The sequence below is a fragment of the Salvia hispanica genome, chromosome 3, assembly GCF_023119035.1.
Source record: "Salvia hispanica cultivar TCC Black 2014 chromosome 3, UniMelb_Shisp_WGS_1.0, whole genome shotgun sequence".
NCBI classification, from domain to species: domain Eukaryota; kingdom Viridiplantae; phylum Streptophyta; class Magnoliopsida; order Lamiales; family Lamiaceae; genus Salvia; species Salvia hispanica.
This window is the reverse complement of record NC_062967.1, coordinates 17818815-17839184: the sequence shown is the minus strand read 5'-3', so window position 1 is coordinate 17839184 and position 20370 is coordinate 17818815. Positions and strand designations below refer to the sequence as shown.

Genomic DNA, 20370 nt, shown 5'->3' with positions numbered 1-20370 from the left:
TAATAATAAGTCCGAAAAATCCGTAAATTGTAATTTACTACCTCTAAACAATGTTAAATGGCCGAAAGCCATAGTACATCAAGGAATAGATATGATTTTGATTCATCAGCGTGCATCATGCAAATTTTTAGTTATTTTGACTAAAAAATATTTTAGGTGGCGTTGGTGTCAACTACTAGAACTGCATAGGCCTTTTATTATAGAAATATCTACATACACTACAATATTTTTTCCCCTAGTCATATTAAGCATTAACCTACATAAATTCAACGCAATTATTATTTTAATCCTAATTTGTAGGAATAAAATAAACAAAAATAGAATAAAATAGGGAATTAGATGTGTAGAGAGTCTAGAGACTGTCTCATTAACTGGCATAAAGGAAAAGTAAAAACTACACGATGAAGCAAAGAAGAAGATTTTGCTTCAAGAAAGTCTTGATTCTTCATGTACCTTATGCATTAAATAGGGTACCCTCACCATCTCACTCCACTACAACTCCCCTCTCTCTCTCTCTCTCTCTCTCTCACTTAGTTGGTGAAGACATGGGAACATTTACACTTAGGGCTTTCTTCAGCATTTTAATTATGCAATGTTTTCAAGGTATGTCTCATTCATTCACTTTTAGCTTGTTTGATTGTAAAAACTATACTTCAATTCTAAATACCTATGATACTATTACAACATCATGATTACTAATCCATACATTCCATCTAAAAAGGCTTAATCTTGGCAAGAACAATTATAGTACAAGAGAAGGTCGATGCATCAATTCCAATAACAAGTCTAGCGCCTCCGGAGGGAAACACCACATTCCTGGCCGGCACCAACTGGTGCGTGGCCAGACCAGGTGTCCCCCAGGCCGATCTAAAGATCGCTCTGGATTGGGCTTGTGGGCTTGGCAAAGCAGATTGTCGTGCCATACAAGCGGGGGGGCCATGTTTCGAGCCCGACACACTACTATCCCATGCATCGTATGCTTTCAACATTTACTATCAACAAAATGGAAACAATGCCATTGCTTGCCACTTTGGAGGGACAGCCTTTCTCACTCGGCACAATCCAAGTCAGCACTATATATTTATCTTATAATCCAACTATTTTCTCATATACAAACTTCATTATGTATAAGATTAGCAAATAATTTTCAATTGGCAATGTTATTCTTATCAATGATGTATGTATATTAGGTTATGGAAGGTGTTCTTTCAGCTCATCCGAGTAAGTATACACTCAAATTGGATTGCATTATTTTATTTAATCAATTCTTATCATATAAACAAAATTTTACTTTTATGATAATTAGATAGATAATATCTTTTGATTCCCTATATTTATATATGTAGGTCGTTGAGAGCTTCATCAGCATCATCATTCAAGTACAAGTCGCAAAGCATTTGGTGGGAGATTGATGTAGTTTTAATGTTACTTCTATATTTATCAACAAAATAATGAAATGTTATCAAATTGCTACAGATGTAGGAAAAGATTTTGATTCACCAGCAAATTAAAAGGTTTTGTGCTAGGGCATAATGATTAGAATAATGGTAACTTTTATTATTATTGAGTTTATTTTTGGGCTTACTTATATGCTTTACTTAGTTGATAGTTCAAGAATCATTGGCACAATGTTCATGTTTCCTTTCCTTTCTCTAACTTATATACATGGATTCTCTTGATCTTCAATTCCAACATGCTCTTACTTAATTGTTATTCATGATTTACTCAATACATATATAATATGCTCTTCAATCCTATTTATTTTCGGATAGGGATATTAAGAAATGAAAACAGGATAAAGTAAAAAGATAATAAAATAAATGAGTAAAAAGAGAATAAAATATTAAATGAAAATTAGAAAATAAGTAAAATAAAAAAATAAAAAATAAGAGAAATAAAATAGTACTACATTAATTATTGATAAAAATAGAAATAACTCTATTATGATGAAACATCTTGAATAGTAATAGAGGGACTATGTTTTAATAGGGTCATCTTCCATTACTTATAGCATCATAATCCAAAATCAAGATCAAATCTACTACACCCTTAGATTTTAAAATGAGTGGATGAAATTGAACCTTACAAATTTCAATAAATAGTAGACAAAATATCAACAAAAGGATAATATCGTCATTATGTTATCATATGATAATTTTCGTAAGGGTTTTTTTTATATCAACATAGTGTATTACAAATATCAATAATATGACATAAGAATATCAACACTAGTACAAGAAAATATCAACACATATTTATTGAGATTTTTACATGATTTTATTGAAATTTTATATGCATTATATTGAAATTCTTTGATTTATTTGTTGATAAAAATCTGATTATCAATATTTACAAAAACTAAAATAAAAAATATCAAATTTCATCATCCGGACGTCGTCAGAACGTATGCAATTGAGATCTCGTTGGGATCCTTATAAAATTATCTTTAATTTGATATATTTTAAAAAAAAACTAATTTAAATCGAGAGAGTTACGTAAATTTAAAGTTTTAAGGTGATTTTAATGAAAGTGAATTAACATTAATATCCTTTAATTTTATTTAATAATTTTTTAATTAAAAATATAATCCGTATGACATTATTTTAACCAATAAATCTCTTAATCTAATGGTTAAGATTTGATCTTAATTTAAGATTAGTAATTAGTTAGCTATTGATAATATATACTCCCTCCGTCTCAGATTAAGAGTCACTTTTTGCCATAAAAGTCCGTCTCAGTTTAAGAGTCACTTTTAGAATTTTCCATATTTGGTTATACAATTTTACTCCATTCTTCATCAAAATTACATAAAAATGCCATTATCTACATTAAAATAAATCAAAACAAAAATCAAAAGTCAAAAGGGACCCACCTTCAACCAACTCCACCATCTCACTTCATTTATTACACACTCTACCATCTCACTTCATTTATTACACACTTCAACTCTTTCTTAATATCCGAGCCATAACAATAAGTGACTCCAAATGTGGGACGGAGGGAGTATAATTTATATAACAACAATTGTAAGTTGCCGTAATCTGTAACTTTCATTTACATTTATTTCCCATACACCATTGTATATAAATGATACTAATAAATACTCCTACAAAGCAGTAATTATTCTTGATTACAAATATAAAAAACAATGCAAAATTTTCTTAACGACCTTGTGTCAATTTCGTTCTAGAGATGATAATCATGTATTTCCACGTGTCATATGACAATAAAGAATTTTATACTAGGTTTAAACAATGAAATCTAGATTATTTTTAAAGACATATTTGGCATGTAGAATTGAAATTTTATAAAATTGAATTGGAAACAAAATTCTATAGAATTGATTTCAAATTAATTAAATTAGTAGAATTTAATTTCAAATATTTTATTTGATAAAATGAAGTAAGTGATATTGAGTCTGAAAAATATATTCACACAACGATACACATTGCGCGCGCGCACACTACATATACACACTAAACTGCATGCTACACAATCACTGAATACACGCACGTATACAATACACCTTAGACACTGCATCACAAACAGACATTTCTAGAAGATGATTACAAGGTTCAAAGAAAAAAGGCCAGATTCTCCTATGAAGGAACTATACTAGATTTATATTGGCCATTATATTAGTATTACTAGTATTATTCTTAATTCACCTAAATTCTCGGTTTACCATTTTTTATTCTTTCACTCCTTACAAGTACAAATTAAATTCTATATTCCACTTATAAATGTAGTTAAGTATAAATCTTTGACCCAAAATGAAGATCAGCCGAATTGTCTCCTTATCCACAATTTCATGATTAATTAATAAATATTCAATGCAATTTCTCAATTGCTCAGTTACTGAGTAAACCCAATTCCCAAACAAGGAAGAAAAACGTTGAAGAAAATAATTTAAAACAAATTTGAGCAAAAAATTAAAAATGGAATCTTGATTATGATATTCAGATATCACACTCTTACTATTCAGTGAGCGCTTAAATTATACAAATAATAGGAGTATTCAATATTCATATAGTATAAATCATTTTTGGAATCTCTATGTGATGTACTTTCAGGCATTGTTTTCTTAAACCTGTTTTCGAGTTTCGAATTGCCTCTTTTTTTTAACTTAATCTGCACTCCAACTGTTTGTTTAATAGTACTACTAGTTATGAGCAATTCGGTGTCTCATTCAAGCGGAAAGGGCCGAGCTTTAGAATCTTCTTTTTGTTAAAGAAATACTTGCGTCTTTCTCGAAGATTTGATGGCATTTTGCAGACTGAGTTTTATTTGTGGGACGGAAAAATGAGAGAGAATTGAGCACTTTTTTCTTGGGGCTTGGATTGTGAAACACTTCTGCTGCATTTATTGTGGTCTTCATTGTAAAGGTGGAGTCTTTATGAGTTGGGATCTTCAGCTTTGAGGCATTCTTGATTGTTGTGAACTGGGTTTTTACAGATTTGTTGATTTTTTTTTTCACTCATTTTTGCGCTGATGTTGTGAATTTGGTGGGTTTTTGGAGACAGTTGGATTCAGATTTTGGGATTACATCTTGAATTTGGTTGCATTGTGCAGAAATGGCTTGTGTGAAGCTGGGATCCAAAACTAATGCTTTTCAGAGGCAAGGACAAGCTTGGTGCGTTTCCTGAAACATGAATTTTTGTTTTGCTTTTTAATTTTGTAGGTATAATGAAGATGGGATCTGTAATTTGGTACCTTTGTTTATGAAATGAGTGTAGTTTTGCAAGTAGAAGCACCTCTTCTAGTGTTGTTTGATTTTCTGTTTAATCTAAAGTTATGTTCTTGAAAATGTGGTGTCGAATTCCTCTATGGAACCTGCCTATGCTTAGTCGAGTCTTATCTCCATCATCCATCAATGGCATTGACCTTTGTTTGATTGATTTGGTGTTAGATTTATGTGGCTCATTCATATGTGGTAATTTTCTAATTTTAGCATGATATTGTAAGGGAATGAATGCACATAATGACGAATTGACAATGGCATTGAGCTCTCTTCAAATGATTGGATTTGTATGCGAGCGATTATGGTTGAGTTTTTGTGCTGTTGGTTGAAGATGCTTCTCTACAATGGCGAATGAAAAACACGATTTTTTTTTGAAATACTGTGATTAGGGATAGCATTTTTACTCTGTCAAGTTCTCTGGATCTAAGTAATTTAGTAGGAAGGTTGTTTTTCTTACCATGTTAAAGTGAAAAGATCGGTCTTCGAGCAATGATGTTCGTTTCAAACTTTATTTGAGTTAACGAAGACGGATTTCTTAAATGGCCACATGGAACACATTCTTTTGATTCTCGTTAACAATGATTTGATCATTAAAATGTCTTAGTTTTGAAGTTAAAATTTTTCTTATACATTGTAGGTTTTGCACAAGTGGTCTTCCAAGTGATGTGGTTGTCGAAATTGGGGAAATGTCGTTCCATCTTCACAAGGTATTATTTTTTCTTAAATTCTCTTTTATGATACATTGATGCCAAGAGTTGTAATTTCTCACAATTGGCTTATCTATGAGAAAATTTGTGTTTCTTGTTATTACACCTCAAGTTTAGTATATTTAGCTTCAAATGAACCCTCATAGTTTCTGAATCATGTTAGTTTTGTTGTAGTTTCCATTGCTTTCACGAAGTGGAGTTATGGAATGCCTCATTGAAGAGGCGTCCCAAGGAGAGGACGGCTGTGTCATCAAGCTACCCGACATCCCTGGTGGAGCAAACACATTCGAGACAGTAGCCAAGTTTTGCTACGGGGTCAAGCTTGAACTCACTGCTGCAAATGTCGTGTACCTCCGCTGTGCAGCCGAGCATCTTGAGATGACCGAAGAGTATGGCGAGGGGAATCTCATCACTCAAACGGAGAGCTTCCTCGACCAGGTGGTTCTCGACAACTGGAGCGATTCATTGTGGGCCCTCCAGACCTGTGACAATATCCTCTCCCACGCTGAGAAACTCGATATTCCAAGACGATGCATTGACTCTTTGGCTGCCAAGGTGTGTACGGAGCAGAATTTGTTGGGATGGCCCGTGATGGAGCGTGGAGGCCTGTTGCAGAGCCCCGGGGGGAGCATGTTGTGGAACGGGATAAGCACGGGTGCTCGACCAAAGAGCTCGATTTCGGAAGATTGGTGGTACGATGATGCATCTGTTTTAAGTTTTCCACTCTACAAAAGGTTGATTCTCGCTATGGAGTCTCAAGGTGTGAAGCCAGAACTCGTCGCTGGCTCCCTAAATTCATACTCGAAAAAGTACCTACCAGGACTACACCGGCATCGTGGCCCCACCGTGCCGAAAAATCAACTGGTGGGGTCGCTGTCGGAGGAGGATCAGAAGCTTCTCGTTGAAGAGATCAATTACTTGCTGCCGTTGGAGAAGGGCATCGTACCGTCAAAGTTCCTCTTTGGTTTGCTCAAAACAGCTAGGATTCTTCGAGCTAGCTCCTCGTGTGTGTCGAATCTTGAGAAACAGATAGGTTTGCAGCTCGATCAGGCAGCGCTCGAGGATCTCTTGTTGCCGACTTTCTCCTACTCAATGGAGACATTGTACGATGTCGACTGTGTGTCGCGTGTTCTTGATCATTTCTTGGCTATGGATCAGGTGGCCGCCTCCCCGGGCTCCTTCGACGAAGGCCAACTAATTGGCTCGCCATCACTAACACCTATTACGATGGTTGCCAAGCTCATCGATGGCTACCTTGCCGAGGTTGCTCCGGATGTCAATCTGAAGCTCCCAAAGTTTCAGTCTCTTGCTGCCGCCATCCCAGAGTATGCCCGGCCATTGGATGACGGGCTTTATCGAGCGATCGACATTTATCTAAAGGTACAAACACCATGCTTACCTTCCTTTCTTAGTTCACATTGCACATAGCACATTGAGCTTGGTTGATTGTGGTGAGGCATTTGATGATTCGTTGCTCGCTTTTTTTTGTATCCGTAGTCGCATCCGTGGCTAGCGGATTCCGATAGGGACCACCTCTGCCGGCTGATCGACTGCCAGAAACTCTCGTTAGAAGCGTGCACCCATGCAGCTCAGAACGAGAGGCTCCCATTGAGAACAGTCATCCAAGTCCTGTTCTTCGAGCAGCTGCAGCTGAGGACTTCCGTGGCTGGCTGCCTGCTCGTCTCCGACAGCCTTGATGTCTCAAGACAAGCGCCAAACGAAGGAGGCTGGACGGCCACAGGCATGAGGGAGAACCACGCGCTGAAGGCAGGCATGGATAGCATGAGAAGTAGGTTATCCGAGCTTGAGAAGGAGTGCTCGAACATGAGGCAGGAGATCGGGAGCTTGGGGCGTGCGAAGAAATGGAGCATTTGGGGAAACGCGTCAAAGAAGCTTGGGTTGAAGTCTCAGATGTGCAGCGCGCAAGAGGGATCTGTTAGCAAGCAGAACGATCGTGTCGAGGGTAATGAGAAATCTCGAGACAAGCAAAGGAAGAAGGAGAAGAAGAAGAAGAACAGACCGACTTCGGATGTTTAAGTTCGTGTATTTATTTATAATAGCGTCTCCGAATCCGAATCTGCTTCGAGATTCAGAGTCGGAGACGACGACTCATTGACTTTGCGACATATGAACGTGCATTGTATCAAATGTTTCCGTGCCTAGAAGAGGGCTTAGTCTAGCCCATTCTACAATTCTTTGATATCTAACATAGGTTAATATAATAACAAATTGTTGTCTACATCGTAATAACATCTTGAATGCAATTCTCATTGTAATTTAGAAAAATAAACATTCTTCTTGAGAAAAAACTGCCTATCAAAATAACTTTATAATCTAATATACACAGCTTTGATCATATCTCATATTTATGCTGATAACTATAATAACCATATAAAAATGATACTTGTAACGAATAAAATGATTTGTTTTCAACATGTATAAAACAATGTTTGTCTTGATAAAATGATATTCTCTCCTCATGTATAAAATGACGTTTACGATCAATAAAATGATTATGTTTCTATAAAAATATACTCTTCATCAATAAAATGATATACATGTACAAAATGATACCCGTACTTAATATGATATAAATTCAGTATACAATAATAGTTTTAGCATAAATGATAGGAGTACATTTTGTCAATAAAATGATAGTTTCAAGATGACATAAATTTAGCATATATACAATGATATTTTAGCAAAAATGATATGTTTTGTCCATAAAATGATTGTTTTAGAAGAGCTATATATATTGTAGTTATCATCTTAATTATAATTTTTATTCTAATGCACCTCAAATATACATGCGTATCATATTAATATAATACTAACAAATTATTGTCTACGTCGTAATAACATCTTAAATACAATTTTCATTCTAATTTAGAAAAATGTACATTCTTCTTGAGAAAAACTGTCCATCAACTTAATATAACAACGAATTATCGTCTAAGCGCGCTCTAATAACACCATCTTAATTAAATAAATCCATTCTAATTATCCTATTAAAAGAGAAAAGTCAAGCCTACCAAAATTTACTTGGCCCAACAACGAATAAATCAGTTAATTATGCCTAGTAGTAGTGGTGTTATTTCTAGAATTCAATTAAATTCAATTTTCTCTAATTTGCGTCAACAATTTTCATAATTTTAATCCAACTCATGAAAATTTCAATTCAATTTTCTCTAATTAGCGTCACAAATTTCATAATTTTAATCCAACTCGCCTTATTATACCATTTACATCAAGTATCAATTGCTACTACCTTTATACCTAAAATTTGTCCTAATATTTAACACTAGGACACACTTCTAACTTTTGTCCCAATCCATTTATTAATTGAACAATCGTATCAAAAATCACAATGATAATAACTTTGGTAACTTAATTAACAAAATTCATGTCGATATTTTGGCAGTCGACTCTCAAGTAGTACTCCCTCGTTTCCATAGGAATAAAGTCATTTTGTCATTTTGGTACATTCCATAGTAAGAGCATCCGCAATAGTCGGTAGGCCAGCCATAGGCCAGCCATTCTCTCCCCTGCCACGTCAGCAACACTAAAAAAACCACCTGCCACATCAGATTTAGGCCAGCCATAGGCTAGCCATAGGCCAACCGCAATAAAAATAATTCAAAATATACTACATTTGCGGAATTAAATTTACGACACATATACGAAAAAATTCGTTAATTTTATTTAAACAAAAAAAGTACATTAACCAAAAATAAAAAAAATTACATAATAAAATAAAATTCGGGCTTCCATACACGAGCCACCGCCCCACTCTACTCCTCACTAATTTATTAAAAAATACATTAACAAATGTTAATATGCTTTGAATCCATTATAGTTTGCCGCTAGCCGAACGGGGGTCTCGCGGTCAGCGAGTCAGGGGGTCAAGGGGGGCGACGCCCCCTTGCCATGGGGGTTCGGGGGCGCGGAGAGGCCCCCGGCCCGACGGTATGACATGTTTCTGTTTTAGGTCTTAAATTTGTATTGGGTCTAGCCCGTCGTCTGTGTGCCTATTTAAAAATTACATAATTAAAAAAAAATTCATAAAAAAACATTTAAAAAATACATTATATATTTTTTCAAAAAAAAAAATTAAAAAAATTAAAAAATAGCGCTGGCCGATCGCTGGCCGATCGGCACGCCACAATGGCGGCCAGCGCAACGTGATCGGCTAGCCCACGCCGAAATTTTGGCCGATTTCCCGCTAGCCTACTCCAATGGTTCGGCTAGCCGATCGGCTAGCCACGTCAATCGGCTAGCCGATGGCTAGCCTACCATTGCGGATGCTCTAATAGAGTCATTCCTTTTTTTAAGTAAAAGTCAATACATTTTTTCACACTTACTTTTTTTTCTCTTAATTTTTTCTCTCTACCCTTTTTATTTTTCACTTTATTCTTTTTTTACTTAAGCCACCTAACACAATTTTTCTTAGTCTCCCTGACAAAAAAACCGCCTCAGAGGAAATAATAATTACTCCACTATATATCAATATAAATAGTGTACTTCATTTCAGATTGAAAATTAACACATGTCAAGTAAAATAATCACATAAATTAACTGTACAGAACCGCAGGGAACTGGCCGACTCAGTACAGTGGCAGTCACGCGCCACTATCAGTTAGAGATCCTAACATTCAATCTCTTTTTGTGCGAACTGTCAAATTGGTTTCCTTCCTCGTAGATCTGAATCCCTTTCTTTTCCCCCCATTCTAAACCCTTACAATTTCGAGGGATTTGGATCCACCTCAATTGAATCAATGCAATGGCGGATGACAACAATGACGTCGAGATAGAGGCGGCGGACGAAAATGAGTTTGCGGCGGGAAGGGGTTTGGGAGGCCGCCAGTACCGCCCAGTGTTCGCGCACGACAACGATCGAGCCGTCCTCGAAATGTCGTCGATCGATCCTATCGCCCGCGCTTCGTCCTCCGCTTCGCTTACCGATTCCAGTAATCTGAAGTAACTCTCGTTTGACTTGATTTGAGTGTTTGGATTGGGATCGCGCTTCTGTTCGCTGTATTTTTTGTGCAAGCGTGTTGTGTTTTAGAAGAATAAAAGCTGTGGACTTGCTGAAGCTGTGAATTTGCTTGTTTTCTGTTCGTTCTGAGCTTAATTGAGCTGGTTTTGTTAGGTCTGATGGTGATCATGGATACAGTTTTTTACCAAACTTGGATAGGCTTTGTATTCTGCGATTTAGTATTGGAGAGGGGTTTTATGAGAATATAGTAGTGAAGAATTAGATGGTATTGAAGCAAAAAACCTCTTGTTCTGACTTTGACAGTTGGTTCTCATCACCGATTTCTGATTATGCTTCAGTATTTTGGTTTAATGTGCTTGTCATTGTATTTTGACTTCTTTGCTTAGATTGGTAGGTTCCTGCAATACAACAGTTATGTGAATATGCTACAATTCTTTATTTTAGGAGGTTTTTGGTTTTACCATCAATACTCGCCTGCTGCTATCCTGGAGCTTATAAATGTTAAAGATAGTTATGTATAAGGAATGATTTCCTCATATTGTTTTGTTCATAATATTTTAATGGGTGAGTGCGAGATGCATGTTTTTGTGGTTGTTCCCATTTTTATATAGGTCTTGTGAATTGGTTGTATCGATTGCTTTGTGCTTGGGGCATGGTTTCATGGCATGGTGCTTATGGATATCTTGTTTAGTAATTATTTTCTAGTCATATTCCTTTATCAGTAAGTTCAATGTTTGCCTGACCCTCGTTCATTTGTAGAGTAAAAGTGGCTTCTGATGGAAAAGATGGGTTACAACTTAATGATAGAGACATCAATGGCTCACATCCTGAATCGAAGCTGGAATTATTTGGTTTTGACTCACTTGTCAATATTTTGGGCCTTAAAAGGTATGGCGTGAAAGATAAATTTTTCGTTCATATTTTCATGAAAGATTTGAGGAATCATTTGTGACTCTTTCTAATAATAACGTGGTATGAGGATTGTCTATCTTCTTTCTGATTTGTGTTCTTTTGTTTGTTTTAGTCATAGACTTAGTCTGAATTCTTTTGTTGATTGTGTTCATTTCTTAGCATGGCAAGTGACCAGCAGCAGGCGCCCTCTAGTCCTAGAGATGGAGAAGATGCACCTATTCATGTTGAGCGTCCTAAGGTACCAGTGCATATTGGTACTAGTTGTGTTCCTTCTGAATATTTGGTTCTCTCTTAATACTTTTGGTGATAAGGCCCAGGTTTATTAAGGTTGTGCTCATGCTTTTCATTATAGCATCTCATACTGTACTTTGCCACTGTTTATTGCAAGATGATGCAACAGCTCCAAACTATATTAAGTGTTATAGGAAGCTGGACTATTGATGAAAAAGTTCCCAAAAACGTAAATTATACTTATAGCTTGAGAGAAGAATTTATAATTTTAGATTAGTGTCCTCTGTAGGTTGATTGCCTCTCCTTATCTAAAATCAGATTTTTGGGTTAGGTGGATGCCAAACGGAAATGTTCATTTGTCCCGGTTTACTTAGTTTTATGAATGTGTCATATCCTTTTGAACTAGAATAAAGTTTTGGTTTTCCTAATGACTCAGAATTCCAAATTGTCCCTTTGTGTTCTCCCCTTATAGCTAGGCAATCAGAGTGAACTGAAAGTTTATGCTGTTACCAAGAATTCAAAGTTTAATACACATTTTGGTAATGAAAATAGAATGCACGTCTTGTAGAAACTAGTACTCTACTACTTTTTTTTTTTATCAATGTCCTCTGAAGCATATAAGTTGTTAACAGGGAAACAATGTCAAAATGGGGACTATGATGGGTGTGTTTGTGCCCTGTCTTCAAAATATTTTGGGAATTATCTACTACATCAGATTTTCATGGTAAGACAATTTCTCAATTTCTGTGCTGAATAGTCTGAGTCTGAATACTCTTTTGAGTACGTGTATGTATAATCATATGAAATTTGCTATGATAAATCTTTTCTTATTTGTAGTTTGTTCGTTTTATTCTAAGGAGATACTTACAGGGTTTGGCATGGAGTTGAATTTATGTTGAACGACTCCAGTTCACAAAATACCATAAGAATTTTTAATTGTATACTCCCTCCACCCACTTTAGGAGTCCTGGTTGACCATTTTAGTCCGTCCCACATTAGGAGTCCCGGTTAGAATATTCCATAAATGGTAATAGGCCCCACATTCCACTAACCTTATTTCACTCACATTTTATTATAAAACTAATATATAAAAATGGAACCCATATTCCACTATCCTTTTTCACCAACTTTCATTTACATTTCTTAAAATCCGTGCCTAACTCAAATGGGACTCCTAAAGTGGGACGGAGGGAGTATAACATTACTATATAGACCTGTCAGGATTAGGGCTGTGTGGACAATCCAATCTCTATATTGGTTTGTTCTTAACCAGTAATACAAGCCCGCACACCATTTATTGTAGTTCTGTTCTTTATATTATTATCTACGAACTATATTCTGATTTACCTGTGTAACTTTAGGATTGTGGGTATGGCTGGGATTGGTCAGTCATTATTGCTGGTTGCCTTCTGTGGTTCATGTACTTTTCTCACGACTATATCTTTGAGCGCAATCGCTACTAATGGTGCAATGAAGGTATTGCATTTACATATGAAGTTTATTGGTAAAATTGCTTTCTCGTAGATAGATGCATTTAGTGATTACCCAATACATGAACTTTGATACAGTTCACTTTGGTAAGTCGATCGACTCTTACAGCATTGTTGAACTATATATTGTTATTCAGGGAGGGGGGCCTTATTATCTTATTGGCCGTGCCTTGGGTCCAGAGGTTGGAGTGAGCATTGGTTTATGCTTTTTCCTTGGAAATGCAGTAGCAGGTGCACTGTGAGTATACTGAAGCTATACTTGTGGGTTTGCCTGCTCTTTTCATATTTCATAGTTGACACAATTAACAACTGTGCCTCTTGACTTTTTATGCTTAAATATGTTCTTTTGACACAGTTATGTCTTAGGAGCTGTGGAGACCTTCCTTAATGCTATACCTGCAGCAGGGATATTTAGAGGTAAATCCCCTCCAGTAATCTTGTAAAATGTTTATAGGTTCCTTTATTTTTTGTTTAACCTTCTAAATATGTGGTTCCCTTTTGTTGCAACTTGCTCCAAAGTTATTGTTATCAATTCAAATCCTGATTATGCTACCTACTGGCTATCAGGAAAAGGGAGAGTATAATTATAATTGCAGTATTACTAGTCTCCTTCATGTGCAATTAGAAATGTTGTTAAGTGGTTTCTTACTTTCCAACAGATGAATCTATTATGTCTAGCGTATTTTTGATGGCCTGCAGTAATGTTGCATTTTTATTTCTCATTCTTCCATTTCTTAGCTATAAGCCTGTTTATCTGTTTTAAACACTGAAATGAAGCATGGGATTGATAATTCAATCTATTCTCTCAAGATCCCTTATACTCATTGAGGTTCATCTAGATTATGATTTATGAAGGGTGCTGGCAAGTTAATTTTAAATGAATGGAAACATCTTACTGATAAAACCATGTGTTTGATAGAAATGTTTCCTTGAGCTAGTGTCAACCTTATGATTTTATGCTGAAACTCTGTTTATGGTTTTTGTAGATACACCTACTCTTATGGTGGTAAATGGCACAGATGTCACGCAAACTGTTGCTGTTACAAGCCCAAATTTACACGATTTGCAAGTCTATGGGGTGGTTGTGACAATCATCCTATGTTTCATAGTATTTGGTGGAGTCAAAATAATCAACCGAGTCGCACCAGCCTTTCTTGTACCAGTTGTTTTCTCATTGTTCTGCATATTTATTGGGATATTTTTGGCGAGAAAAGATGATCCGACTGGTGAGTTTCTATGCTCATGTTATTTGTATGTTTCATTAATTATTATTTTTCTCTTGGGGAGGGAGGCACAATTACGGGTTTCGGTATTGTCCTGGCTGTATTTTTTCCTCTTTGATGACTTAATGTGTCCCCGTGCGTTAAACAGAGGGAATCACTGGCTTGAGTTTGAAATCTTTCAGAGATAATTGGGGTTCAGCCTATCAGACAACTAACCATGCTGGAGTCCCAGATCCTAATGGGAAAATATACTGGGATTTCAAGTGAGGATTCTAAAAGAACTCTTTTTTTATTTCTCCAGTCTCCACTTGTACTTCTTTTGTCTTGTTCAGGGACTGAATGGTCAGTCTTTCCAAATAAGTATGGTGCTTCTTTCTAGCCTATTTCTGTTGTGTCATGAGCAACATTCTTAATTAACAGATAGTTTTATCCAAAATGCTAACTTTGATAACAATTTCTCCTTTTGCCATGTAGATCTAGTTTTCATATAGTATTTGATTTCTAGAAAATACTCTTGCTATAAGTAATTCAGAGGTCATCAATTTGGCAAGATAGTGGTTCACTGTCCTTTTAAGTGTGCTTCCACATTGCATTACGTGTGAGGCTTGCTAAATGTGACTAGATGCTTTCTCTGCACAATCAGATGAGATTATGAGAACACCTGAGCACTTTGAGTTCTAAAATATATGCTTGGACATACATATGTTTTGCATCATGGGAAATTTCTGTAATGCCTTTCTGAAGCTGGTTGTTGATATCCTACTCCTACTACAGAAATGGGGGTGACCTATATATTGGACTTCATAACTGTCTGTAATGATATTATAGTTGAATATGAGTGTGTGCTAGTGATGCTTGGATTGTTGAAGATGGACGTAGGGAACCATCCGATTTGTATTCTAACTGCTACCTTTTCTATTATTTGTCAGCGCACTGGTAGGCCTCTTTTTCCCTGCTGTAACGGGGATTATGGCAGGTTCAAATCGGTCTGCCTCACTTAAGGACACTCAGCGCTCAATTCCTGTTGGGACCTTAGCTGCAACTGTTTCGACTTCAGTTCTATATCTGATTACTGTTCTATTTTTTGGAGCTCTGGCAACCAGGGATAAGCTTCTGACAGACAGGTACTAGTATGTAAATTCTGGTTAGTTATTGCTAGATGCTTTGCTGCTTGTCATTTCTTGCCTAGATTTTGTAGCTATTATATGTTCTACCTGTTTTTGACTATGTTTATGTGATTCCTTATTCTTAGGTCATTCTGGGGATCAACATCCCTATACCTTTCATTGTATTATCACTGTGGGATAGCTATATCCTCTTGTTCAGCATATTAAATGATGTATCTTGTGTTTCACATTTTACTCTTTGTGGGGTTTTGAATTCTGGTAAAGTATTGTTGCTTGCAAATGAACTATCATGTTTAATGAATGATCAAGGATTCCAGTGAGTGAGTGATAATCATATACATATTCATGATAATGAGGGTAAATGTCTTCTGCTTGAGCTTTACTGAGCCTGTTTTCAGGTTACTTACAGCGACTGTTGCTTGGCCTATCCCTGGAATCACATATCTTGGCATTATTCTATCAACCTTAGGTGCTGCTCTACAGAGCTTGACCGGTGCTCCCCGGCTTCTTGCAGCAATAGCTAATGATGATATTCTACCTGTCCTTAATTACTTCAAAGTGGCAGATGGAAATGAACCTCACGCCGCTACCCTGTTTACAGCCTTGATCTGTATCGGATGTGTAATCATTGGCAATCTGGACCTTATTACCCCAACTATCACAATGTTCTACCTCCTGTGCTACGGGGGCGTAAATTTGTCCTGCTTTCTTTTGGATCTTTTAGATGCTCCCAGCTGGCGTCCCCGATGGAAGTTTCACCACTGGAGTCTCTCTCTTTTCGGGGCTGTCATATGTATAGGTTAGTTTCCATGCCATACTACATAGAATTTGGTCTTTTGTGCAATTATATTACTGAAATACTCCATAAGTTATGTTTCAGCTCTTTGCACAACATAAATATTCATGTATTCTAACTTAAATTTTGTACTGCAGTTATCATGTTTTTGATTTCTTGGACATTCACAGTGATCTCTTTAGCCTTAGCAACACTCATATATTACTATGTAAGCATCAAAGGAAAAGCAGGCGACTGGGGTGATGGTTTTAAGAGTGCATACTTTCAGCTCGCTCTCCGTAGCCTACGATCTTTAGGAGGTTTGTTTGCGTTTTCCCTTATAATCACTCATTTCATATCTTTGATAACACTATATAAAATCCTTTGCTCATTCATCAGACTTTCAAATGCAGCAAATCAGGTGCATCCCAAGAACTGGTACCCTATCCCCCTCATATTCTGCCGGCCATGGGGAAAGTTGCCGGAGAATGTGCCGTGCCATCCGAAACTTGCAGATTTTGCCAATTGTATGAAGAAGAAAGGCAGGGGAATGTCCATGTTCGTCTCTATCCTTGACGGTGACTATCAAGAATGTGCCGAGGATGCAAAGGTTGCCTGCAGGGCCCTTAGTACCTACATAGAATACAAAAGATGTGAAGGAGTTGCAGAGATAGTCGTTGCGCCTAGCATGTCCGAAGGGTTTCGCGGAATTGTCCAGACTATGGGTCTCGGCAATCTAAAGCCCAACATCATAGTGATGCGGTACCCTGAGATTTGGCGCCGGGAAAATCTGACTGAAATACCGGCCACTTTCGTGGGGATTATAAACGATTGCATTGTGGCGAACAAGGCTGTTGTCATTGTCAAGGGTCTCGACGAGTGGCCTAATGAGTACCAAAGACAGTACGGGACCATCGATCTGTACTGGATTGTACGAGACGGTGGTCTGATGCTGCTTCTCTCCCAGCTCCTCCTCACGAAGGAAAGCTTTGAGAGCTGCAAGATTCAGGTTTTCTGCATCGCGGAGGAGGATTCAGATGCAGAGGAACTCAAGGCCGACGTCAAGAAGTTCCTCTACGACCTTCGCATGCAAGCGGAGGTGATTGTCATCTCGATGAAGTCGTGGGATCCCCAAGCGGAGCAGCAGCAGGACGAATCAGTTGAGGCATTCGCCTCCTCTCAGGAGAGAATCGGTGCTTATCTCAGCGAAATGAAGGAGAGAGCTCGGAAAGAAGGTGCTCCGCTGATGGCTGACGGGAAGCAGGTCGTCGTCAACGAGCAGCAAGTGGAGAAGTTCCTGTACACCACTCTGAAGCTGAACTCGACAATACTCCGGTACTCGAGGATGGCTGCGGTGGTGCTCGTCAGTCTCCCTCCGCCGCCACTGAACCACCCTGCATATTTTTACATGGAGTATATGGATCTGTTGGTTGAGAATGTGCCCAGGCTTTTGATAGTGCGAGGATATCGTAGAGATGTTGTGACTTTGTTTACATAGTTTTCCATTTTTCTTTTTTCACTTTACATTTAAACTCATTTTTATCCCTTAATGAAAAGGAAAAAAATAGAAAGATATATTCTGCGATATGTTATTTTGATTCACTATCATCTCTTTGTATTCGAACTAGAGCTGTGGCTAAAGCGAAATTTTGTTGATATATTATTGTACTAATATTTATACTTAACAATTTTATGGCCAGAGTTTTTTAATTCCAGTAAGCTAAACACGTAGGTTGAGAGATGCGATCAATTGCTAATTAGCAATTCAAAATTAATAAGAACTAGATTAGGAGATATAAGTGGTTGATGGATTAAATTTTAAATTTAAATAATTATTAAATAAAATTAAAGGGTATTAATGTCAATTCTCTCTTATCAAAATTATTCCAAAACTTTAAATTTATGTAGCTCTCGATTTAAATTATTTTTTTTTTGCAAAAAATATAATTTTATAAGGATTCTAAAGATATCTCAATTACATATGTTCCGACCACGTTCGGATGATAAAATTTGATCCGTCCCATAGTAGATGTCACACTTAGGAGATGGCACGAGATTTTAGAAGATGTTATTTTGTGTGTTAAGTGGTGAGAAAAATTATAATTTTATAATTGATGTGAGAGGAAACTTTTTTCAAAAGAGGAAATGTGACATCTTTTGTGGGACAAACTAAAGTGTGACATCTATTATGGGACGGAGGGAGTACTAATTTTGTTTCAGTGTTTGTATATGTTGATAAACATATTTTTTTTATCAACGAATACATTAAAAAGTTTCAATATATGCATGTAAAATCTCATTAAAGCGATGCTGATATTTTCGTGTGCTTGTGTTGATATTTGTAATGCACTATGTTGATATAACAAAAAAATATGAAAATTATGATATGATAATAGAATGATCTTTTGTTGATATATTGTGACTATTAATTGAAATTCGTAGAGTTTGATCTCATCCACTTATTTTAAAATTTAATGATATAGATTTGATCTTAATTTTGGATTACGACGTGTATAAAAGGAACCGGTCGGTTGATATACAATAATTTTGTTTCATTGTTTAAATGTGAATATATTGAAAATTGTTTTTCTTTTTCGATTTCATAGCATTTAATTTTTTTTTTTAGTATTTAGAGCATCCACATCCGTGCTCTTAGCTAAGAGCATGGAAGTGGGCCCAGACCCACTTTTACTCCTTGTCCTTAGCTATGAGCACAACACCCACATCCATGCTCTTAGCTAAGGACAAGCTCAAGAGTCCCACCATTCTATTATTCAATTTAAATAAAAACATTTCCACAATATTAAAATGCATTAAAAATACCCAAAATACTATTACAAATTACAAAAAAATTAAAAATTACACAATTAAAATCCTAAAAATTAAAAATTACACAATTAAAATCAATAAAATTAAAAAGACGCACTACTCGTTGCCGAATTTCGCCCAAATGTGATTGATTAGATCTTTTTGTAGCTCAGTGTGGGCTCTTGTATCGCGCATTATGTGTCTTCTTTCGATCCTCTCGTTCACCGTCGTATGCACACCTCGGCGTGGGGGAGACCTCGCGGTTGAGCTTCCGGCTTCATCCTCGTCGTAAAAGTTAGCCGCCATCGGTCCTTCGTCAGCTATAATCATGTTGTGCAAGATAATACACGTGTACATGATGTCGGCGATATTCTTATCATACCAAAGCCGAGAAGGGGACTTCACAATGTTGAATCGGCCTTGAAGGACACCAAAAGCTCTTTCGACGTCTTTCCGAGCAGACTCTTGACGCTGCACAAAAAGAATCCGTCTTTGCTCTTGTGGATTGCTGAACGACTTCACGAAAGTCGACCACCTTGGGTAGATACCATCGGCGAGATAGTAACTCATGTGGTATGCATTTCCGTTGACGATAAAGTCGATCGCTGGTGCTACACCATTCAAAACATCATCGAAGAGTGGTGAAGAATATAGCACGTTCAAGTCGTTGTTGGATCCGACAACACCGGAATATGCATGCCAAATCCATAGGCGGTAGTCGGCGACCGCTTCAAGAATAAGCGTTGGGCCGCCACCTTTGTGGCAGCTTAAGTGTTGCCCCTTCCAAGCAGTCGGACAATTCTTCCACTTTCAATGCATACAGTCAATGCTGCCTAGCATACCGGAAAAACCGTGGATTGTTTCGTGAAGACGAAGCAACCGTTGACAATCGTCGGTGGTGGGTGCCCGAAGGAATTCCTCGCCGAAAGCAGAACGAACGCCGTCGCAAAGATTCTTGAGGCATAGGATTCCAGTTGACTCACCGACATGCAAATACTCGTCGAAGAGGTCAGCCGTTTGCCCAGTAGCAAGTTGTCGGATGGCACAAGTACACTTTTGCAACGCCGTGAGACTTTGCCGACCGGTTGCGTCTGCACCTTCTTGAAAGTATTCAACGCGGGTGGACAATGTGTTGACAATACGCATAAACAACCGTTTTGACATGCGAAAACGGCGCCGAAAGTAATCTTCTGGATACCGCGGCTGGTCGGAAAAATAGTCGGCAACGAGCCTTTCATGGGCTCCCTCTCGATCACGAGGGATGTAGCGACATTTTGATCTAGTTGGTTGAGGAGGAGGGGCGGGGGTATTGGCGGCGACATAGGCTTCATAGGCGGCACGATATTGTTCATAATATTTC

General features: G+C 37.2%; 3 protein-coding genes across 4 annotated transcripts; all 3 read left to right on the top strand.

Moving 5' to 3' along the window:
• The first annotated feature begins 517 nt into the window (after positions 1-517).
• LOC125217139 (major pollen allergen Ole e 10-like) lies at positions 518-1629 on the top strand. The gene is made up of 4 exons (XM_048118973.1): positions 518-603; positions 722-1066; positions 1191-1221; positions 1347-1629. The coding sequence occupies exons 1-4, from the start codon at positions 546-548 to the stop codon at positions 1450-1452; spliced, it is 540 nt and encodes a 179-aa protein (XP_047974930.1). The 5' UTR covers positions 518-545; the 3' UTR covers positions 1453-1629.
• Positions 1630-4088: 2459 nt separating this feature from the next.
• LOC125211717 (BTB/POZ domain-containing protein At1g30440-like) lies at positions 4089-7640 on the top strand. Of its 2 annotated transcripts, XM_048111625.1 has the most exons (5): positions 4089-4385; positions 4573-4633; positions 5379-5448; positions 5623-6828; positions 6946-7640. In XM_048111625.1, the coding sequence occupies exons 2-5, from the start codon at positions 4575-4577 to the stop codon at positions 7483-7485; spliced, it is 1875 nt and encodes a 624-aa protein (XP_047967582.1). In that variant the 5' UTR covers positions 4089-4385; positions 4573-4574; the 3' UTR covers positions 7486-7640. The 2 variants fall into 2 exon arrangements, with proteins under 2 accessions (XP_047967582.1, XP_047967583.1); XM_048111626.1 differs by lacking the exon at positions 4089-4385 and having other exon boundaries at positions 4411-4633.
• A 2466-nt stretch (positions 7641-10106) lies between these two features.
• On the top strand, positions 10107-17807 carry LOC125214217 (cation-chloride cotransporter 1-like). The gene is made up of 13 exons (XM_048115147.1): positions 10107-10425; positions 11204-11332; positions 11516-11594; positions 12220-12311; positions 12949-13063; positions 13215-13315; positions 13433-13494; positions 14064-14303; positions 14449-14563; positions 15230-15424; positions 15826-16226; positions 16361-16522; positions 16616-17807. The coding sequence occupies exons 1-13, from the start codon at positions 10229-10231 to the stop codon at positions 17698-17700; spliced, it is 2973 nt and encodes a 990-aa protein (XP_047971104.1). The 5' UTR covers positions 10107-10228; the 3' UTR covers positions 17701-17807.
• The last annotated feature ends 2563 nt before the right edge of the window (positions 17808-20370 follow it).

Bases quoted from the DNA above. Each gene is read 5' to 3' on its own strand.
- LOC125214217 (XM_048115147.1), top strand. From the start codon at position 10,229: ATGGCGGATGACAACAATGACGTCGAGATAGAGGCGGCGGACGAAAAT. The intron at 13,064-13,214 runs GTATTGCATTTA...ATTGTTATTCAG, and splicing joins CTACTAATGGTGCAATGAAG to GGAGGGGGGCCTTATTATCT. The intron at 14,564-15,229 runs GTGAGGATTCTA...ATTATTTGTCAG, and splicing joins AAAATATACTGGGATTTCAA to CGCACTGGTAGGCCTCTTTT.
- LOC125217139 (XM_048118973.1), top strand. From the start codon at position 546: ATGGGAACATTTACACTTAGGGCTTTCTTCAGCATTTTAATTATGCAA. The intron at 1,067-1,190 runs GTCAGCACTATA...TATGTATATTAG, and splicing joins TCTCACTCGGCACAATCCAA to GTTATGGAAGGTGTTCTTTC. The intron at 1,222-1,346 runs GTAAGTATACAC...TTATATATGTAG, and splicing joins TGTTCTTTCAGCTCATCCGA to GTCGTTGAGAGCTTCATCAG.
- LOC125211717 (XM_048111625.1), top strand. From the start codon at position 4,575: ATGGCTTGTGTGAAGCTGGGATCCAAAACTAATGCTTTTCAGAGGCAA. The intron at 4,634-5,378 runs GTGCGTTTCCTG...TATACATTGTAG, and splicing joins CAGAGGCAAGGACAAGCTTG to GTTTTGCACAAGTGGTCTTC. The intron at 5,449-5,622 runs GTATTATTTTTT...GTTTTGTTGTAG, and splicing joins TGTCGTTCCATCTTCACAAG to TTTCCATTGCTTTCACGAAG.